This window comes from Lepidothrix coronata, unplaced genomic scaffold (assembly GCF_001604755.1).
Source record: "Lepidothrix coronata isolate B3197 unplaced genomic scaffold, Lepidothrix_coronata-1.0 Scaffold52, whole genome shotgun sequence".
NCBI classification, from domain to species: Eukaryota; Metazoa; Chordata; class Aves; order Passeriformes; family Pipridae; genus Lepidothrix; species Lepidothrix coronata.
In genome coordinates, this window is record NW_016690232.1 from 58,038 (window position 1) to 80,376 (window position 22,339).

General features: G+C 37.6%; 1 protein-coding gene across 10 annotated transcripts in view; it reads left to right on the forward strand.

Annotated features, from left to right (window-relative positions):
• Window positions 1-963: 963 nt before the first annotated feature.
• KCNT2 (potassium sodium-activated channel subfamily T member 2) overlaps window positions 964-22,339 on the forward strand; it is a 119,954-nt gene continuing 98,578 nt past the window's right edge. For all 10 annotated transcript variants that reach the window (XR_001874980.1, XM_017815868.1, XM_017815869.1 and 7 more), the window contains exon 1: window positions 964-1,059. Coding sequence is in view for 9 of the 10 variants with exons in the window: in XM_017815868.1 (XP_017671357.1) it covers window positions 965-1,059 (95 nt within the window). In the remaining variant the exon portion in view is untranslated. The remainder of the gene's footprint in view (window positions 1,060-22,339) is intronic.

Consider the following 22,339-nt stretch of genomic DNA (forward strand, 5'->3'; position numbering starts at 1 on the left):
CAAAAAATGTAGTAATGTTTATATTTACTAGATGTGGGGCATTAGATGATTACTGTGACAGTTAGTCTAGATAAAAGTGGATCTTTAAGGCCAGATCTAAAAGCATTATTCACTGTCTGTGATAATTCACTATCAATCAAATCATATTGGCATTATGTGCTTCATCAGTCATGTACGGAATTACAATACTTTCTAGAGCATCTCCCACTTTTAGGTATTGCCCACAAATCTCAATCATGGGAATCATTCAACTTCCCTGTGTTTTCGTACAGGGCCTGCGCCACCTGTTCTGTACAACAACCCCCAACTGACTGAGTGCAGAAATTGGCCGAACGCTTCCTACACTGCACCCGGGATTCCAGAAGAGCTGGCACTAACCAGGTGTGCCCGACTAAAGGTGAGCAAGAGACAGACCCGGCTGTGCTCAGATGAGCCACCAGCAGGAACACGTGGGGCTGTGCACAGGCCACCTAAGGCTACCCAAGGTAAAACACCCCATTTTTTCCAATTTCGGGGCCTAGAGAAAAGTGCTCCCGAGGAAGCCCGAGGTGATAGAAAAGGAGGCAGCTCGGGGGGCGAGGCGGCTCCCCCAGCCAAGTGCCGCTCGGCACGGTCCCGTGTGCCTGGCGGTGGCACAGCCCTTTGTTGTCGCCGCGGCGGCGCGCTCGCTGCCTGCCTCGGTGGGTGGGTGGGCGCGGGCGGGTGGGCGGTCGCGCCGCCGCCGAGGCCACCGCCCGCGTCCCCCCGGGGCGGGACTTCGCTCCCGGGGGCCGTGAGGCTCCCCCCGAGCCGCCGGGGACAGCGGGGACAGCCCTCCCGCCGCCTTTGTGCGCGCTCGCCTCGGGGACCGCCCGCCCCGCGCCGCTCCCGCCGCGCCGGGCTCTGCCCGCACCCGCCTGGGCGGGTGCCCGCCGCTCCTTCGGCCGCCGGGGGTCCTGCCTCCGTCCCTCCCTTCCCGGGCAGGATGGTGGACCTGGACAGCGAGGTGCCCCCGCTGCCCCCGCGGTACCGCTTTCGGGACTTGCTGCTGGGCGATCAGGGCTGGCAGAGCGACGACAGGTGAGCGCGGGGTCCGCGGCGGCCGGGCAGCGCTCGGGAGGGCGCGGGAGCGCAGCCCCGCTGGGAAACTTTCCTGGGAAAGGGGTGCGGGGGCCGCCGAGGGGCTGCGGAGCCGCGCCCCGCCCGCAGCCGGGGGCGAGTCGGGCCGGCGCCGCTCAGCAGGGTGCGGGGCATCCCGCACCCTCCGGGGCACCCCCGCCGCTGAACAAGGGCAGAACCTTTCCCTGCCCTACGGTACGGGAGGAGGAGGAGGCGGACAGGTACGGTCCTGTCTCCGTATGGTAACATTTACTGGGGGAAAGTCCCAAACAAAACATGCTTTTCCCGTTTGCCGAAAGGCTAATTGCAGGTGTCACTAGATCTTTTTACTGTCCAATATCCAGGCTTCTTTACATGCAGTTTCTTTTCATGCTGGGATCCTGGGCTTGGATGTAACTACCAATATTTTATTTCTTTATGAATTATTTCAAGGACTGTCAGCATCTTTAATTACACACCGCTCTAAAAAGGTATTTGTTTGTCTCACATGAAATAGTGTCTTTAAAAATAAAATAACTCCTTATATTAAAACAAACAAGCAAACCAGGAATGTGTGTTGAATTTCAAAATGCTAAATGAACTGCGTTCGTGAACACCAACAGCATCGTGCCACTCTGACCATACAACCTCTTGTGTCAACAGATCATTACACTTGAAAAATTTTGTGTCATACCCACTTTGTAGTGACATTCTTTTGTGGTCAAATGACAGAGGAGCAAAATGTAACAACATATTGGATCGATTTTAATTCAGTATATTTACATTGTCAGAATATATCTTTAACGTGGCAGTGAGAAACTTTGATTTTAATGCTGGTCTACATCGTTTAGATTTTACCTACTTTCCTAAAGAAAGATGGATTCTTATTGATTGATAATCGCAAGATCATGCAGATATATAACTAATTACTACTTTTGTTTAGGAGAATATTCCATGCATTGAAGCAATTAAACAAATGATGTTTATTCAGACAGTTACGAAATAGTGAATGACATCTTAACATAGTCACAAAAACTGAATGCTGTTGGTTGGAAATGACAGCATTATAACTACATAATGGACAGTTAAGGAGTATGTTTATCAAAGCAGGGGTTACTGTTAAAAAAAAATTAAACTATGCATATATTCTGTATTCATTACTTCTGATCATAGTATTCTTTGAGATTTTAGAAAAGGTAGATCTTAGCATCTTATACCTGCATTTTATTTTCTACTGGAATAGGAAAAAAACCTACCACCTTTCTTATTTTACAACTTTATTTATTTGAGTTTTGATGGCTAAAATTAACAAAATATTCTTGGTATACCTTTTTGGACCACTCTGGTCTAAACACTTTTTCCAGCTCTAGTTTAAACTTCTGTCAAGCACTTCCCTGATGCCAGTTGTTTGACTTGAACTTTATAAAGTTATCTTCTATGGAAGAAGCATGATCTGGTCTCAAACAGGAAATTGTGTATGAGCAACTGCACAACCCATACCATCCATTTAGCTATGGAAATGTCTATTTCAAGTCTATGTGCACTTAACAAAATGAAAATAAACAATCCTTAAAAAATATTGATACCAGAATTATAGCGTAACAGTCTTACAGAACATGGTTACCATCTGAAAAGTGCAACAAAGGACTAGTGGAAAATTAAGTTACTTTTAAGTACTTCATTAATATTCCAACAAGCATTACAAGAAAGATCTCTGGCACATCTGAAATACAAAAATGTAAATGGGTTTTTAGATGTTTATGCATTGTCCTGTGCTGAGGCTGGGCACAGCTGCACTGTGGTAGGAAGGCAGTGGTTTCCCTACAATACAAGCAAGACTGGGCTTTCCAAGAGGCTGTGGTAGCAGCACTCTCTCCCCTAGCTCTGCAAGTTACCATAGCAGTCTTTCTTGATACTAGCTTTCCAGTAACTGAACAAGGTCCATTCTCAAAAAAATCTTGAGTGTTATCTTTTGTTTGTCTCTTACAAAAGGGCCCTGTCCGGATTCTTACTTTTCTGAACTGGAGGATATTACATGCAATACTGAAATATTCATCCATTCCTATGTTGCTGGTATATTGCTACTATCCATTAGGGGAAAAGCATACATGTTCTGCATAGAAATATTGTCAGATTGAATATTTAGCATATTGGACATACTTTCAGGAAACAGTGAATGAGAAAGACTACAGACTTATGGGGAACCTGAGATCAGCTGCCTATTAGTTTGTAATGGTTAGTAGTATAAAAATATATCTTAATTTTTTTGCTTTATTGTCTTTTCTTTGCGCTCTTATGTAATTGGTTTGTGTTTGGTTTTGGTGAAGCACGTATTTATATTACACACTAATTAGAGCAGAATACAAGATATTGCCAAAGGTAACCCCTTCAGTTGAATGGTCATTAACTATGAATGGAATGTCTGAATACTGAAATACAGCTGAAGTAGTTATAGTATGGCTGCACAATGGCCAACGATCAACACAGTTCATTTTAGCTATGGGTCTTTGGCTGAGATGCTGGAAATTATTTTCTGCCTATTTCCACTTCACTGCAACTTCTTAATTCCACTTGCTCTCAACTTTGTCAGTCTGATTTATATTAAGGGTTTTCCATCTGTGTGGTCTGTGAACTTCAGGTCTGTTACCAGCTGAATTCTGTGTCTTCTGTTGTAGTCCCATCCCCTTTTTTGATCTTCCCAGTCTGTTCATCCTTGAAGTCTCTCTTTTCTTCTTCCATTTTGCCCTTTCCGGAAAGATGCTTGCTTTATCCTGACTGGGAGGCATATGGTCCACCTCTGTGTTTTCAGATGCTTGTCGATTCTTCAAAGTGGAGAGGAGATGGAATTATGCCACAAACCACCCAGGATTCTGTGTCACCAAATCACAGCATAGTTCATCTTATATGTCATATGATAGTATTTAATAATAAATATGATTGATAAGACCTCTCCTCTTTATGCTGAAAGATCTATTTCTGACATAATCATAGTTCAGTTTTGAAACCCTACTGGTCATGTTTCTTTAGGAGGAGAGTTTAATCAGCTGTTTCTTTCAAATGTTCCTGTTCATTTATAAAATGCACACGTGCTAAAATCCTCAGCTGAATGTAACAGGGCTCTCATTCAAGAATTCTCTTCTTAGATCTGTATCTGTTTGGATACAGATTTCTAATTATAATTTTCTTTTTCTTGAGGACTTCTCCTACAGAGGAGCCTCACTAAGGCTTTTCTTTTTTTGGTGTCTAGCTCATGGTCCAATACTTACCTATATTTCTCCAATACAGTAACATCCATCTCACTGCTTTTGCATTTCTGTTCCTCCCCCCAAAAAAAAAAATAATTCTGCTTTCATAGCTTAGATTCGTAACCAGCCTTGCAGTTGGCTTCAGTAACAGATGGGTTCTGGGCTGTCATATTCCACAAACCGCCAAATTGGATTGTATATTATTTTTCATAAAAGAAGTTGCTGTGTGCAGAAGAACATGGTAATCTTTGGCAAATGATTTACTTCAGTAAGAAAGCTACTTTGAATAATTTATTGGCATTCTTGAATTTGCCGAGTGATTTTTCCTGAAAATAAAAGGATGTTAAAACCAGTTTTGATCTTTTGAAAGGCTAGATTTTTCAAAAGACCTGGTTCCCTTTGAAAACTGTGGAGATGAAGCTGGATGCTTACACTACACACATTTTATATGGAAAACACTTCTAAGGACAGCTTGTAAAAAATCAGCCCAGCTAGAGCCCAGTGTGTCAAGTGGGTGAATTCTGTGGCAAGTAGGGGAACGTATCAGGTTTCTTCTGGCTATATAACTATCCCAGTCACTGGACTGATTGAGTCATTGACTTTTTCGCTAGTTTAGTAAATATTGCTAATGTCCCTTTGCGAATCTTACATTTCTCTTTCATTATTGAAAGTATCTGAAAATGAAACAGACCGTTTAGATTTGCTGTATATTTTGAGTTGTGACCATCATAATGAAATTTTTCTTTCAGTTTAGCTGCTGGGGAAGGGAGCAGAAAAAAAAGTGGGAACTCAGTGATTAACGCAAGATTTTCACCTGTTAATTCAGTCAGGTTTTGTTAACTTGTGATTGTAACAGTAAACTATGTAATGAAATGTTTCATAAACACCTGTTCACCAGTCCGTAGTCTTACCAGCTGTGTTAAATAGCAACACAAAATTAGAAAATATCCTACCTGGTGAAGCTGTGACATGTTCAAAGCTGGTAAATAATTTGCTTCAGAGGAGGGGAGAAAAGAGGATGTTTGTCTTAGGTGCCCATGTAAGTTTTGGAAAGATACAATGAAGAAGTTTTTACATACATATATAGTTAAGGTGTGCCAAACCTTAGGACATTATAGGTGTAAAGAAAGTATTGTAAGTTAAAAATAAAAAAGCATTTATATGCTGTCTGTATCACTGCCTTTTTTAGTAAGATCTTTAGTATCTTGCAGAATGCAATTTACCTCACATTTATTAAATCATTTATGTACAGATGTTTAATCTTTTCTTTAGAAGCTTCTAAAGACATAAAAATTGCATTTATTTAAGTGAGTTCTAGCAAGCCAGGAATGTTTTCCACCATTGAAGCATGACTGCTTATTCTAGTGAACTGTTCAAATTTTCCTTTGCGTGCTCTGGCCAGAGCCAGAAGCCAAAAATGTCTTGAACTGTGCGGTGCCTAGGAATGGTTTGGTAGCTTGGGTGTCCAAGGAAACAACACAAGCAGATAAGTTGTGTGTAGTCCAACCCCCACCTTCAAAGCATCAGATTTCATAACTTTTCTATATGCTGTTGCAAGATATGTTTACAATTTCAGTCATGGAACAAAAATTTACATTTTCCAATTCTGTAATGTTTTTTCTATTCTGTAACAAGAACATTAACTGGAACTGGAAATACATTTCAAATCCTGCTCCTGTATTGAGATGAAAATTTGAGTCATTTTGCTACAGTATGTACTTTAATTATAAAACTATAGAGCTAAATTTTACCTTTGTGCAAGAACTGTTCTTACACTGAGTACTTATAGGATTAAATTAAAATCAGCTTTCCATTCTGGTGTGCTTACTGCATAAATGAACATTACCACCTATCTGGAAAGGAAAGAGATTCAGATAATAGCACACCTCCACACATCACTTGGACAATTGTACACTGCTGGCTGTCATATTGACTAGTGACTCTCAAGGAACAACTTCTGACTGTAAATCTCAGAAGGCACTTTAACAGTCATTTGTCACACTGTGAATTAGTGAGTAAAGCCCTCTCTTTGCCCTTCCTTTTGGAAATCACCTGAGACTGTTGAACTAAAAGGGGATAAAAAGCCCACACATTTCTCATTCAAGTGATTTAAAATAACTGAGTCTAGATTCAACTCGTATAAAAATTCTATCATAATTTCCTCAAAAGAAAATTCTATTATGGTTTCTTCAAAATAATCCTCCTCTTTCCTTCAAAAATACTTTAGTCAAATTGGCCTTCTCATTTTAGAAAACATTTTTATAAATTCTTTCATTTAACAGAGGCCAGAAATAAAAGGGCTTGAGCAGATATTGTCAAATTTATCTTGATTTCTCCTTGTAAGTAAATTTTCAAAATACGTCAAGTGATCAAGAAGCCTAAATTCTATTGTAAAAGCTTGTGTTTTTTTCTTTTTTAATTGTTCAAGATCTTAACAAGTCTATTTCACTAAGAGAACAAGGGCTTTCATATCTGCAATGAGGCTTTGCACAGTAATAGTTAAAAAGTTTGAGTTGCCCTAAACCCTGAAAAGAATTGCTGCATGTACAGGCCAAGCCATTTCTCACTCCTTAAAAAAATGATTCAAGAAAAATATTGGCATTTGTAAAAGTGCTGCATCTGCACAACAAGAGGCCTGAGTTTACACTCTTGTGGCAGGTTTAGGTACCGTCCCACATAAGTAAACTGTTAATATATCTCCATACTCACCTTCCTTCTAAATTTGTCTTAAGACTTGATCCCTATTATAGATAAAAGAGGGAATCAACTCACTTGTGTGGAAGGAAGAGGAAGTAATGCTTTGTAGAAGGCAGTTCCATAAGCGTCACGCAAATTTCTGTTTTACCATCATTCTTGCAGCAAAAATGGAGGCAAAAATGCATTGCTTCTATATTCCACTTAAACTAGCACACACTGGAATTAGGGAAGGACATGCAAAGAGAAGAGTAATGTTTCACTGCTGGTATAACTGGATCTGTCCAAGGAACACTGTGGTAGCATGCCCCAACAAAAGTTTTATATGGCAGAAAGAGTTTAATAATCTCATCTTAAAAACTCCCAGAAACCAAGTAGCCTTCCTCCTCTGGGACAACATGATGCACAGTTTGTAAACGTGCTTGGTACTTCAATCATTACTTAATTATACATTTATTGCCAAAGCACTTATTTTTCCATCTACAACTTGACACATACTACTGTACATCTGGCAGACACTATAATACCCCATGGGAAACTGAAGCAGTTCTTTCCCAAATGGTTTCTCTCTTAATTTTTTTATTATTATTCTATCACAGTCAGTGATTATGACTATTTATTTTATAGTAGAAAACTGTATGCTGCACTATATGTTACTCTCAGAATGACGCTTCTATAACAAATGATAACATTGATTCCTATTGTCTCCCTTTTATTCTGTAAGAAGGAAATAGATCACTTGGAGCATGAGAAATGTCTGCACTTTCTTTTGTAAAAATAGTAAAGTTGTAAAATAAATCTGCCAACCATTCCAGCACTATACATTCAGTTTCTAGACTTCACAATTAAAGGTGATCTTTAGTACTGAATTCTGATGCTTACAGTATGGCCAAATGCTTATACTAATCCACTAAATTCTTTAAAAGTGGATTCTTCATTTTTTTTTTCAAGTAAATGAGCAAGTTAAGTCCTTCCTGGAGGCCTCCACTCCATGGTCCCATAATCTGTCATTGGAGAGAACGTCATTCAAAAGATGTAAATGTTCTGCAGCACAGATTTGGTACAGAATGCCTTAAAACAGCTGTTAAAGATTTCAGCCTCCCCCATGCAATCATCTGCTAATTATGTTAGCAGTCAACTTCCTGGTGGGAAGTAGCAATAAAACAGAAACAGTCATTAGGAGACAAAACCCAGTGTTTATACTCACAGATAAAAACAGTGATATTATTATTTACTCAGAAGTATCTCAAGGGACAAATTCTGCCTCCACTTATGGAGATATCTGTTGGGAAGTGCTGTACTTCTGTGGTGGAAAGCAGGTTGCTAAGTCTGACATCTTCGTGCCTGACTTGCCAAGTACCAAGCTATGGAAGTTGTGGAAAGCAGGCATTAGGTTAAAATCAGTGGAAGTTGTCTACTGAGCTAGCAAAAAGGACAAAGCTTTGCCCATCCCTCTGCCTGGGTCTTACAAGTTTCCTGCTACCTTTAGCCATTAATAACTGTATATCTAACCGGGAGCACAAGGATCATATGCCTGGCAGGGGCAGTGACACAATTCGAGCAACAGTCCTCACTATGGATTAGCTCTGCCAGGAAAGTCCAGCCCTGCCTCCTAGGTTCTGTGCCCTGAGTCAAACCCCTTTGGCTTTTTGCACAGAAAAGAGTTTGCCCTTTAGATTTTTATGATGTTAAAGTTAAAAGCATTTACTGTATTAGTAGCCTAAAGTTACACAGTTCCTTCACAGTATAGTGATTGAATATAGTGATATTCAATAAGAAGTAAACATTATGAAATAGCCTCACTCTTCTATTGTTCTAAATGACCGAAAACTTCTAGAGATTTTATGTTTTTCTCACTTTGTTTTCTCTTCCTTTTGAGACTCAAGAAAACTGCAGCACAGACAAAACCAGTTACCAAACCTAATCTTAAATACAGATGGGAAAAAAACCCAACAAGCTGCACTGCAAATGGAAACCTGAGGTTATATTTGTTCCTTATGAATAACACCTGTTAATACACAACATTCCCTGACCCTGGAAGGGGATTTAGCTTCTCATCTTCACACCAAATTCAAAAGAAGCTAAGGGCACTCGTCACTTATCACTATGGCCTTGTGGTTCTCACCATTGAGCACAGACAGCTATAACAGAGGGACTAAAGGCTAAGCTCTATATTTAGCTGAATGTACCCTTTGGAAAAGTGAGTAAGCTATATTTTCACTGTGTACAACAACCTAGCATTTGTTCATTGTTCAGAGGGGTTTAATCAGTTAAACAAATATCTTTTGGAAAGGCATTATTGTAGATATTGTCCAGTTTTTAATTACTGTTTTGTTTTCTCGGTAGTAATTCAAATATAAACACAAAAAGTGGAACAAACTATTCTGTAATGTGCAAATGTTGATTAGTCGAGACTATCAAAATCTAAGTAGATTTTTCACCCACCTAAGAGTATCATAAAAATGAAGCTTATCTCACAAGTGTAGTTCCAGATGCCATGTATCTCATTGACACTGAGGAATTCATTTAAAAAGTGTATTCAGTGACCCACACGATCATTTATTTTTGTACTGAGACCGACCGCAGATTGCATGAAAATTACAATTTAGCTAAAATGATACAAACAACATTCCAAATGCACTGAATTAATTTTAAAGTCTTGATTAGTTTTTGCTTCCCATTTTTCCTATTTTTTGTCAGTTCACAGATCACAGTCTGAGTCCAGCAAAAAACCCCAACAAAGTAAGTTAAATTTGTACTGACATTATGAATCCATTTAATACAATTAATTGTGGCAGTTACTGTTTGTGCCTAGCTGCTGATTCAGAATGTTGGGATTCTAGTGTGGTGTTGGCAGAGCAGTGTGTGTGGTAGGAAGAACACGGCTGGCTACTTGAAATGTTTCAGAGTACAGAGGAAGTATCTCTGAGGATGTAAGAGAGAGGAAACTTTCAGGAGCCTCTAAAAGGCCATCTTCGGGAATATACCTTGAGCTAGTCTGAGACCATTGTGCAAGACCTCAAGTTTTGCTCTTAATTTCAGATAAAAATGAGCTGTTAGAAGATCACCATTATGAGGTGAATGTCTTCTTCCAAGGCAGAGATGAAGGGGATGTTGAGTCCTGTAGCAACCTGCTGCTACTTGACTTTAGGCTAAGGTGAACTGAGCATTTAGAACTGTTTTTCCTTTCTAAGGTGGCAGAGCCACTTTACAGTGATAGAAATGGCCACATGAAGAGAAGAAAGAGCTAGAAGAAGGCACAGTAGTATTTCTATCACCCTAGACATCTGACAATTGGTTATCAGACCTCCTGACATCAATACAGCCAATGCAGTCCATAAACACAGATATCTCCTTGTTATAGCCATATATTCCACCTAAATGTGATCAGCTTTAAGATCTATATAAGGCTTAAAAAGAAGATGGCAGAACAATACTGGTCCTAAACCCGCCTCACCAGTACAGTTAGATAAAGAGATCTTCAATAACCTGACTCTCACAAAAGCCAGCAAACCCTGAAATTTCTGCACTCATCTAGGAAGTCCTATTTAAGAGGAAAAAGTAGTGTTTACATTGACTAGGCCAGTTTTCTGAAAGCACCTGTTAAATGATTTTCCAAACACACACAGGACACATTTTGAAAGTGTGAAGTTATTAAATTAAATACTGGGCAAACTATTCTACCAGCCATATGACTATGAGCAGCATTTTACTTCAGGGAGTACTAAGTGTTATTTAATATGAATAAAGATGATAGAATTAAACTTTTAAAATATTGTGAAACTTGATATTTTAAATTTTTCTTACTCTAATGAAGAGATAATTAAAACCATGCCTTATGATTAATCAGGAAGTGTAATAGCTCACTCTGAGTAAGGAGACTGAGATTTATATGAAGTCAGTAATTACATGTACCCTGTTAGCTGTGGAGAGAACAGTATCAGACAGGTGACATTTTAGAGATAATAATGACTTTTAAAACACTTGTTCAATTATGTGTTCAAAGTTCTTGAATCATTGCCACTCCTTAATGAGACATTTAGAATTAGTATTAAAATTTTGTAATTCTTTTTCATGTAAAACAATAATCATATACTGTGGTTGATGCTGTGCATCAAGATGCATTTGAAAAGAAGAAATCAATTCCACAGCACTGTTAGATATATTACACTGTATACATATGTTAAGCTGTAAGTATTACCTCAGAAATCCTACATATTTTATCCTCCATCTGGATGTCAACACTGGAGCCAAAGCGGCTTTAAATACTAGAGAATGAAGACAGATATGTATCAAGGTGCAATTCTTTTGGAAGGAGTCATCAGCAGGAAATGTCATCAACACTCCTCTGTTGATTTGGTGGAGTAAATGGAGTCTCCAGCGTTTCCTCTGTGGGAAGCGTCAGGCGAGACACCTACTCTCAAGTATTGGGCTTTTGTTTTATGTCTTTTTCTGAGTCTCTGCCTAAATGCTTCTCTTTGTATTTATCAGTTAAATACTCGCCTTTTGTGGAACTGCTAAACACGTGATTGTGGGAGACTGGAAGTGTGTACAGCTCCCATAATTTCAGGGAAATTGTTATAATCTGATATTCAGCTCTATATTACCTCCCAGAATTGTTGGCATTCTAATGGCAGCTTTTGGGGTATTGTCTAAGTGTTTCCAGATTGCAACTGTGGACTGTCTGAACAAGTAACTTTAAAAAGACACTCCTTTTTATAAAGTTACCATGATCCTGGGCATGTGTAAAAAGCATATGCAGTATCATTTTTTTTTTCTTTTTCACTTTTTAACACTTCAGCTATATATGTAATCTCAGATATGTTCTTTCTAGGCCTGTTAAGGTATCTGTGGGAAGTTCCTGACAAATTTAATTTGACTTTTGACTAGTTTTTTCCTTAAAGATTGGGCATGGTTCCTATAATTTCTTGCCCTGTAATAAACAAATATTGTTAATCTAAGTAAAGCTGTAGATAGGTGGGGAATTGAGTTGAGTTCAGTAAAAAAAAAAAAAAGACTTAAACTTTTAAACAAATTTTATTTATTGGTTGGGATGTCATATTCTTGCTTCCTAACTAATTCAATATTACTTCTATCAGTAGAAGAAAAAAAGTAGCTTGCAGAAGAAATAAATGCACAAGAAAAATTTATTTTAAATTGTCTGATGTAATGTCACTCCATGCTTTAGCATGTTTTGTGACAATGATCAGTACGTATTTTTGGAATACAATCCAAAAGATAATGGCGTAATATTTTTAGTCACTAAAAATTCTAAAAATAGTAAATGAGGTATCATTACCTTTAAGTGTGCTATTATTAACTAGTGATATTTCTCCTTTGGGAATACTGCTGGCTATGACTAGAATCAAAAAAGAGTGATAAAAACTAAACTTCATTGTATATTGTTGTGGGTGTTTTTCCTCACAAATAGTGTGATATGAAGGTGAGGGAAAACCAGAATTAGAGAGATACTTATTGTAGATAAAAAGCACTATGCTCATTTGCTACACTATTTCATCAGTAAATTCCATAATGACTTTCAGTAACTCTGACAAAGCTGTTTTAATCCTTCCCTCAAAAGAAACTGAAGAAAGGCTAAATTATTATACCGAGTAATGGTTTGATGAGAATTAGCACAAAGCTTGCTTTTAATTGGAATTCTAATCTCTACAAAGCTGAAAAACTTTTTCAGGTACCTTTCTGCTTCTCTGATCAAGTAAAGATTCACAATCCGAGAAGTTCTATATAAATTTTCATTTTAGGAAAAAAAGAAATTTCAGCATTAATCCCCTATTGCAAAACCTAATGTAGATATAACATGTAAAAGGCATTGCTCCTTAGAAATCACACCTAAATGGAAAAACCCAAAACAAATACCAGCTCTATTCCTTATTTGCCATGCTGCTCTCTTCTCCTAATTACTCCTTCACCTCCAACAGATTTGTAGCTGAAACTATTAATTAATTAATTAATGGCCAGTCTTCGCGAGCGAAGATTTGGGAAAGGTCATTGACCCTTCGAGCCTGCGCAGTGGATTTTTTAGGTGAGACACAGCGTGCGCTGAACTGAGCCCACCCTTTAATCCTGAGGTTCATCTGCCGGGGCCGAGCAAAGCTTGGACAGTGGCAGTGAGGGTCTCAGGACGTAGGTTTGTTTAGAGTGACCTTCTCTTAGATGGATTGCCTTACAGGGCTGACGAGCTCCATCTGCCCGGGGGGCTGGGAATCGAACCCGGGTCGCAGCGGTGAGAGTCCTGCACCCTAACCACTAGACCACTAGAGGCCCCAGCTGAAACTATATTGTACAAGCAAAACACCAGTGTTTTTTTTCCTGAGACTGCCATACCACCTAAAGTGGATTTGTACAAATTCTGATTTGTGCAGCAAGGCTGTAGAATACTACATCAGTATTGTACATTATTGTTTTTGCCAGGGTTGTATTCGCTGTGTCATTAAGCAGTCATCAAAATACTGTAAAACCACTAAACCTAAATGAAGAAAGTCAGCCAAAAAGTGTTCTGACAGTCTAGAGGATTGGGACACACATGCATGAGCCACAACTTCTTTTTAAGTAACTTGCAGAGAGATTTTCATCTTTTCACATTGAATATCACCTCCTTCTAAAGAGTGGTGCTGTTTATTTCAATGGGAATGTCTATGGGTCTTAAACCGAGTAGAAGAGGTTCTTTTCCTTTGAAGAGAAAGCATAGCAAGCAATACAGTGTCAAGACTTATGAGTAACTTAATTTATTGCACCTTGTTGCAGTGTAACTTATTAAGGCAGCAGATATAACTGCAGAGATTTTCAAATATATGGAAAATTCAAAGCTAGCTTCAATTCCCTTTATCTCTGTAATAAGTATAGGCATAATAGGTAAAATATAAGCACAATATAAACAAATTTCCTGTAAATTCATATGCTGATTTTTTCATTATTAAATGTGAAATAATAGCTATTCCATTTCAAGTCTCAGTTTGATAAATAACATGTATGTCTACATTTTCATCCCCTACAAAGTTGGGCTTTATGTATTGTACAACTAATTATGACTGTTCCCCATTCTGTGCTACTCTGTATTGAGGTTCCTGGACCATTATGCCAGCAAACCCCTCTTATTCTATGTATTTTAAATGGCAGTACTACCAATGCATACTGTTAGTTCACTGTTAGAGTATTTCAGGTGACATCTTAGTGACCAGTGTTTGACAATCTGAAAATATTCTAGAAGACTGAGAAGTTAACAGTATTAGTCCAAATATTGAAAATAATATATTAATTTTTTGTTATTCGTTATTTTAAGGATGGAGATGCTTCGAGTGTTTCTGTAAATACAACTTCTCTACAAGTCCATTGCTAGATGAAAAGCAGATGCAAAAATGATAACTGTATATCATTGCACTTGGTTTTCTTGAAAATCTTAGCACCAGGTTCCATTTCAAGTACTCTTGCCCTTTTCTAAGAGAATGTAAACTGGCTAATATGGAGTATCAGGAGTCTGGAAAATTTAGTTAAATTATGAACCAAAGCATGTCCAGTATTTCTTTTAATTTCATTTATTTTATTTTGGAAAGTGCCCCAGGCTGAAGTTTACAGTGCCAAATAATGAACTGAAACATTTTTTTTTTTTTTGTGTAAAGCTTTATATCAAAATGTAGTTTATTGGCGATAAGCTAGCATTAGAGTAGGTGGCTAAGAGGAAGTTTTGATCTCATTAACCTTACAAGGGAAGTTCTCATAAATTACTACATCGTTCTCTAGTCATATACAGAAGATCTAAAATTTACTCTGAAGTCTGAGTGAGAATTTGACAAGATGTTACAAAGATAAGCATAAAAAATCATATGTCAAGTTGATATTCAGAATAAAAAAATTGTAGTCATATGTGTTTAAAGTTAATTCAGTAAATTCATTGAAAGTCTGGTGACTTTTAAAGGCACGATAGAGAAAAGCCAGAGTGGTATAGGAAATATCCCATTGGTATTTGATCATCTCACCCATTATATGGTAGCATAAGTTGGATTGCTGGATAAATGCTGAAATACTGACAGAAATAGACTCCACAAATAGAGTAGGAATGCTATTTAACACTATATTTGAATATATTTGAGATATACTTTTACATTTCCAATGGAGAAATAGTTCAACGCAGTCAACTGGAATAAAGTTATTCTATTGATAAACCATATTAATTTTCTTTTCAACTATGCAGAGTTGAAAACAATGAACAAAAAAAGATTCTGAGAAAAACAAAACCAAAACCTCCAGGTAGACTAATTTCTTTAAGCTCTGAGTCTAGTCTGAATTGGCTACAGCTTTCTCATCAAATTTCCCCAAGCCATTATTCCGTGGCTTTACTGATGATAAGAATCTGGACCATTTTGAAGACGAGACATTTTACACTCCATTATTTTAACTGAGACTGTTTCATTCACACTAATGATTATTATCTATATTTCACACCACTCTGAGGTATGAAAGCATGATTTTATCACTTTTACCTGTTTGTAGTTTTTGTGGTAACATTTCAGAGTTTAAAAGTAGAGTGCTGAAATAAGCAAGTGACCACAGAAAATACGAGAAGCCCAGGCTACAGCAGAGATTTGAATGAGGATCTCAAAGACACAAAAGAGAAGGCCATGTTTTCTCTTACTACTTATTATATGAGTACATTAGATGTTGGCATATTTAAAATGTAGGAAGCAGAATAACCATAGCCTTTCTGTTCTTCCAGTGGAGGTGGTAAACCAGAAGTCCTAAGCTTTGAATTGTCTTCTAGGTAATTTCTCAAACTTCCAACTGTAACAATGAGATTTCAGACCCTTTAGTTCAGTCACAGAGGTACAAGGAGGAGAAGATGGATACATGCATTTAGAGCTATTAGAAAGGGGGGGGGGGGAAAGGATTAAAGGCCTTGGAACTCTTGATTTTCCTATTCACACAGTCCTAGAAACTGTTCATACTTCTTTTCTCTTTCCCTATTAAAAATATATATCCTCCATTTTCAGTATAAAATAAAATCATAGAACAGAGTGAATGCAATAGAATATTAGGAAACCTGAGCTTGGAAAGTTACTGAAATAGGTTCATTTCCTTCTAACAAAGAGATGAAGATTGAAAAGTGAGCACAAATCAAAGTTCTTATGTCTGCTCTTGCCTTACACGATACAAAGATGGATTCTTAGCCTGTAGTGAGACAAACTGCAAAAATCTCATTTAATGGAGCAGGATATATATCTGCATATGGGGAGAATGTATATGGGTCTTTTTACCTTCTCTGTGACCAGATGAACAGAAGTCAGAGTCTGATTAATAAATGTCGATGAACACATTTTTACCTAAACAATTAATATATTCACACCATAGAAAGAGAGGTGAAGTACCTGAATTTACAGTTGCTTTCAGTTGCAACTAATTTGCAAAATATTTATTCACTTCTTTTAGTTATTATAGTGCTCTTTTTGTCTGGTTTCAAGGCAAATAAAGAATAATTTTGCCTTGCTTAGCCTACTTCTGCTTTATAGGTGCAACCAGCCTCTACTTCAAAAAGAAGTTATCTGGCTTATTCTATTAGAAGTCTCTCTGTTCTATCTGTATGTTCCTTTATGACAAAGGATTTTGTAATATATTATTTTTCAAGTTGTTATCTTCCTATTCAGTAGATTCTTTTCCTCTTTGATTTCCAAGCTGATTTATTATATTAAAAATGTGAAAAAATAGTATGTTTCTGTAGCCATAATAGTATTTTTTATGATACATTCTTAAAAAAAAGAAGTCTTCTGTGAGGATAGGTACTCACTTCACATTATATCATAACATGTTTATTTTACTTTTTGGGTTGTTTACTTCTTTTTCTTTATATGAGCATTGGATTTTTTTACCTTTGGTATCAATCTCCAGAGAACCTTTTCAAATGCCTTATAAAAATTTTAGTACATGATGTTCACTTCAGACTTCCCCCTTATCTATCTCTTCCAATTATCTCATAATGGAGCAGAGTGCTACAGCTCATAGTCTATTTATATCTGTCATTCGCTTCATTCTTAGGTTGTTCCCAGGCTAAATCCAACTTGTAGATCGTGGCATGGGTGCCATTTAATCTTTTTTTCATCTTTTGCTGACATGCTAACTAGTACTTTATTTTTATCATTCTTAATGTATATTATAAGAATATTTTAGTTTGCCTTTTGCCACGATTTTATTTACCTGCTATTTTTGACTTTACTCTTATCTGTAACACTGTGGTTACTAAATATGTCAATTCAGTATCTGGCATTGTAGCCTGGACTCTGTGCCTGGAAACTCCGTAACATTTTAGCAGTGTTAGGAGTAGGATGACTGGAATATATAAAAATAAGCAGAATTAGTATATTATTGAATAACATTACCCATATATCTGAAACTATTATACCCATGCATGGTATTCACATCCAATTAGAAATTGTGGGAACATACTTGTGCTAGGAACATGGCTGTATGCAATTCCACAGAAACTGAAATCACTCCACACTGAGCATTATCTCCTGTCCCTTTGAACTATTAAGGTGGTCTCCAATGTAAATTACTACAGAATTGTATCCTTGAGAACCTTATATTTAATTTTTGAAACAAGACATTCTTAGGAGTTCAGAAAGAGAACAATGGGAGGAACAAAAGAGCATTGGAAGGAAAGTGCTGTGATATAAAAAAAAAAAAATCTAATTTTGAACTTTATAAATACTTGCCTCATATTTTTATTTCTAATTGTGTTTTGATACAATCCAGAGACCTTTATTCTAGGTCAGGCCATTGTAGAAGAGCACTGTAGAGAAACAGAGCAGCGTATGATTCCCCTTTCAAAAAGAATGTGGCAGAAGTCAAGCAATGTGCAGCAGGTAGATGGAGCACAGGACCAGGATATATACATCAAATATGAATCAAACAATGAAAAACTCAGGGTACTGAGCTACCCTTAATCCTGAGGACATATACAAGACTGATACTTGAGAGACACTTTTAGAGTGTTTTGAGGTTTGTTTGATTTTTAGAGACATTTGAAGGCAGCAAACATGGAAGAATGAATAAAGGAAAAATAGACAAGGTTACAGCAATAAATGGAACATAGCCTTCCTCTAGACAGAACAGTGGCTTCATGTGTAGATATTTGTTTGTGTGGTAGGGTAGGACAGGGGATTCACCTACTGACTGTGGGTAGCTGCTACTTCTCCAGAATCAGTTTACCACAAAAATGTGACCCGTAAAAGCCTCCTTTTGGGAATACTGTGTTTATGCATTTTCTGACTTGTATTTCTGCCTATGCCTATGTAAAAGGATCAATTTTGATTTTATAAACACTATGAATTGAAATAGGGATTTACAGTATGCTTTATTTTAGCAAGCTAGCAGTACATAATGCTGTTTCAGTTGATGGTGTAAATTTATACAGTTGAAATGTAATATTCTAAGTTTCCCAACTGCCGTTGTTAAAAGGATGAAAGCTCTTACAATATCCTTTTTTTTTTTTTTTTTTTGCCAGCCATACCTGTCTTTGCTCAATTAGGTTTCTTTTAAAATTGAAGAGTGTCTGCACTGAGGCAGACTTAGTCTGTTACTTAGCAGACTGAACTGGTCTGTTTGGTCATTTATTTAGCAGACAGTGGTAAGTGATAAGACAAAATAATGTAAGAGCAGAGCAAGTAACACACTGTTGCTTATTTTAATATAGTTTCATTCTGGTATACCCCCTTTTCAAACACTTCCCTCCATCAACACTCATCCAATTCCTATGCATATTTCCATATTATCCTAATTTTGTTCTTAACATCAACATAGTTATTATTGAAACAAATAATCAGCATTTCCCCAATGATACCAAAGTGGTCCTGATGCTGTGTTTGGAAATGCTAAAATGTGCTCTGGAACTTTTGTATTAGTTAACATTTACAAAATGTTATTAGACAGCCTAATACAGGAGTTGTCATTAAGGAAAGGTTGCAGAGAAACATCTGTAGCATCTTAGACAGAAGTAACTTATGGGCTTTGACTGGAGGATTATTAGCATGACCAAATAAACAAGCGATATATTCTGCATCACCTGCCCATTTGGAAGCTCTAACATCCAGAGATCCGATTTTTTTTCATAATCCATCATTTTTTAAAAAGACTCAATTGAATATAGCCCCACATACCTATATTCACATTTATGAATGCAATTCCATGAACAACACACTGTACAATCCTAGACCAGAGCTGTCGGTTGTCGTTTCCCCACCCACCCTTTCTTACCAGTATTTTGTGTATCTAGGCTTCTAAAGAATCAGTACCTTAACTTTGTGGCATCAAATTCATGCTGTCTTTTACACCAATACAATGAGATAGTTTTTAATCACTGTAAGTTGGTCAAACACTGCAGCTGCACTAAGGTCCTGCCTTCTACACTATCCCAGAGCGCTCACACCTGCTATGCCTTTTCATTCGGTATAATAATCACAGTGATAAAGATAAGTCTGATGAACCGAGTGATCCAATTGAAAACTCTCTCCTCAAAAGAAAGAATATAAATAGTCATCAATTAGAACAAAGTCCTAGTCAGACTAATCTAGAAGTCACCCCCTCATAAGGGTGATGTGAGCAGAGACACTCCCCTCCTCCTTGTACAGATGGCAGCTTCTTCCAATGGTCATAAACAACATCCTAACTTGACAATGTATCTACTGCTGTCTGCCAACAGTCAGCACAACCCTATTTTACATGGTTGACAGATAAGTGATTTTGTGTTTATATCTAGTTTGTACACAAACCTATATCAGTGGTTGATTTGGTAATAGGCAAATCTGTTGGTCAGTACCGAGATATTTAATGATAGTTGGCAAGCAATTGCGTTGTTGAGAGCAATGAACTATGTGTTCATATATAAACAACTGTCTAGTTCCAAACATAAATCAAACAGCTACTGCATCTATAAACTAAAAATTGCCTATATGACTGTCCTGAAAGCCAGTAGTAAGCTGATAAATACCAAACATGATTCAGTGAAGCCACGCAGCTGACTATTCCTTAATGATTTTGCTGCTTTTGCAGAGATCCCAAATCTAAAAGGCTCCATGCTGAACACACGTACATATTTTCCATGTTGTGTATACACTTGACTGCAAGTTTGTCAGTCATTAAAGAGTGCATCTGGTTCAAACTGAAACTCTTAGACCTGGAAGCGCAGTCGAGGCTTAGCCTCATGTCCTAAACACCTCTGAATAGCCAGGTCTGACAGCAGCTCTTTCTCCAAAGTGTGTTAACAGTAATCTCGAACCACAGCCCCAGGCTTGGATCTCTCCTCCTTTCAGGGCTGCTCCTCTCTCCTCTGCAGGTTGCAAAAGTAAGGAAACTAAGCTCCCCTCTGTTCCACCAGTCTGAGCCCTCTGGCTTTGTGTTCTTGCTACTACTGACACGGGAAACCTGGGCAGCTGCTTTTATTTACCACACTGTGAGGCTTGGCCACCCCCTTACTTCAGCCTGTGCTTAAGCTTCATTGTGGTGGTAGCTGTCTATGACTCCTTTGTAACAATTATTTCTTGTTCTGGTTTCGTTTGTGTTTTCTTTTAGTTGTGAGGGGTTTGTTTTTGGTGGGTCGGTTTTTTGTTTGTTTGTTTGTTGGTATTTTCATTTGTTTGGGTTTTTTGGGGTTTTTGTTGTTGTTGTTTTAAAGACACTACTGGAGAAATAATAAGTGTGATTGTTTGGTCTTTGTGGATTACTACTACAATAGTGATTTGGACTGGCAGACTTTTATTTACACTCCATTGCACTGTAAGGCACCTGGCAAATACAGTTGTCAGGCAATTTCTGTGCAAGTGCAATAATTTTAACTTGTTAGTCCTATATAAATAAGCATACTTATGTTTACAGTGCTACCTAGATGCGTACAAGGATTTACCTTCCATGTAGCACAAGACTCAGCCAGCCTTCTTCATGCTGTATAAACTGCTCCCAGTGAGTTTGCTGCACAGGGAGAGCAGCCTTGGCACTTATTCCACACTCATCATATCCTTCTCTGGAGGGGATTAGAAGGTGACAAAGCAAACTGTGGTGACAGCTGGGGGTGGGAAGAGGAAGTTGTGAGGATTAGGGCTGGAAGGAAAGGAGTAAGTGGCAAAGGCGGTAACAGAAAGCAAAATTGAGCTCTTTCCTTCCTTCACATCTCCTAAACTGAAGAAACATCCTCCAATTTTGCTGAAGGAAACAGCCAAGAGGTCAAATAATCAAGGAATCAAAGATGTGTCACAGGTATAGAGATGCCCATACAGACTGCAGATGATCTCACTGGAGACTAAAATTAGCAATAATTTCATTCTGGTGAAGTAAGGTCTAAATATTTGAAGGTTCAAGTGTCTCAAGAATTTCACAGCTTACTTTGCTGTGACTTGTTTCTGCAAATGTAATTCATACCTGGATTGCCTTTGCAGAATGGGCACAGACGAGTTGTAGACTGAGTGCCAAATTTTCATTGACTGGAGATGAATTTTACCTGCAAGGCTTTTTCTGTAGTAGACATAACATTTTTTGAGGGACTTGTGATTCAAGTTTTGAGGCATCGTGGTAGTATCACATCACAGGAAATATAGAAGGCATGTTTTGTTTTAATTAGGTCAAAAATCCCAAGTAGCACCAAAATTCAAATGAAAATAAAACTACAATTTGGGTTAATGAATGCATTTTCCTTGGAAAAAATAAAAATATTTTCTACTTAAAGAACAGTAAAGGAAATATAAAATATAATAAATCTTACTGAAGAAATTTTTCAGAGGGGAAAAAGGACGTGTTTTTGACATGACATGTTGACACTTCTATCTTAGAACTGAGAACATTGCATTTCTGAAACTTCTCTCCTTATGAAATGTTAATCAGTGAGTAAGACTCCATACAGAAATCATGTAAATTCATCTGTTTATATTGAATGCTATAATTTAAGACCACTTTTCATAAACTTCTATTTCCTTTTGGGTAGGTGCACTTAATGCTTCCCTATAGTTTACTAAGTCATGGGTAAAAATGTAGATTAATTTACTGAATCCCAGTATTTCAGATTGGAAAAAAAAATAACAAAAACAAAGACCCTTAAAAATTCTTTTTCTGACTTGATATAACTATGCTGTGAATTTTTACAGGAAACACTGAATAAATTGTTGGCTATAATTGAAGTTGGCTAAGTATAACTAGCACAATACAGTAAAAAAGAACAAAAGCAGAAAAGTCATCAAGCAGAAGTAATAATAAAACAAGATGGTGACAATAAAAAGCTGTGGAATTATATTGGAGAAGAGTCAATATATATATATGCTCTACTGAATCTT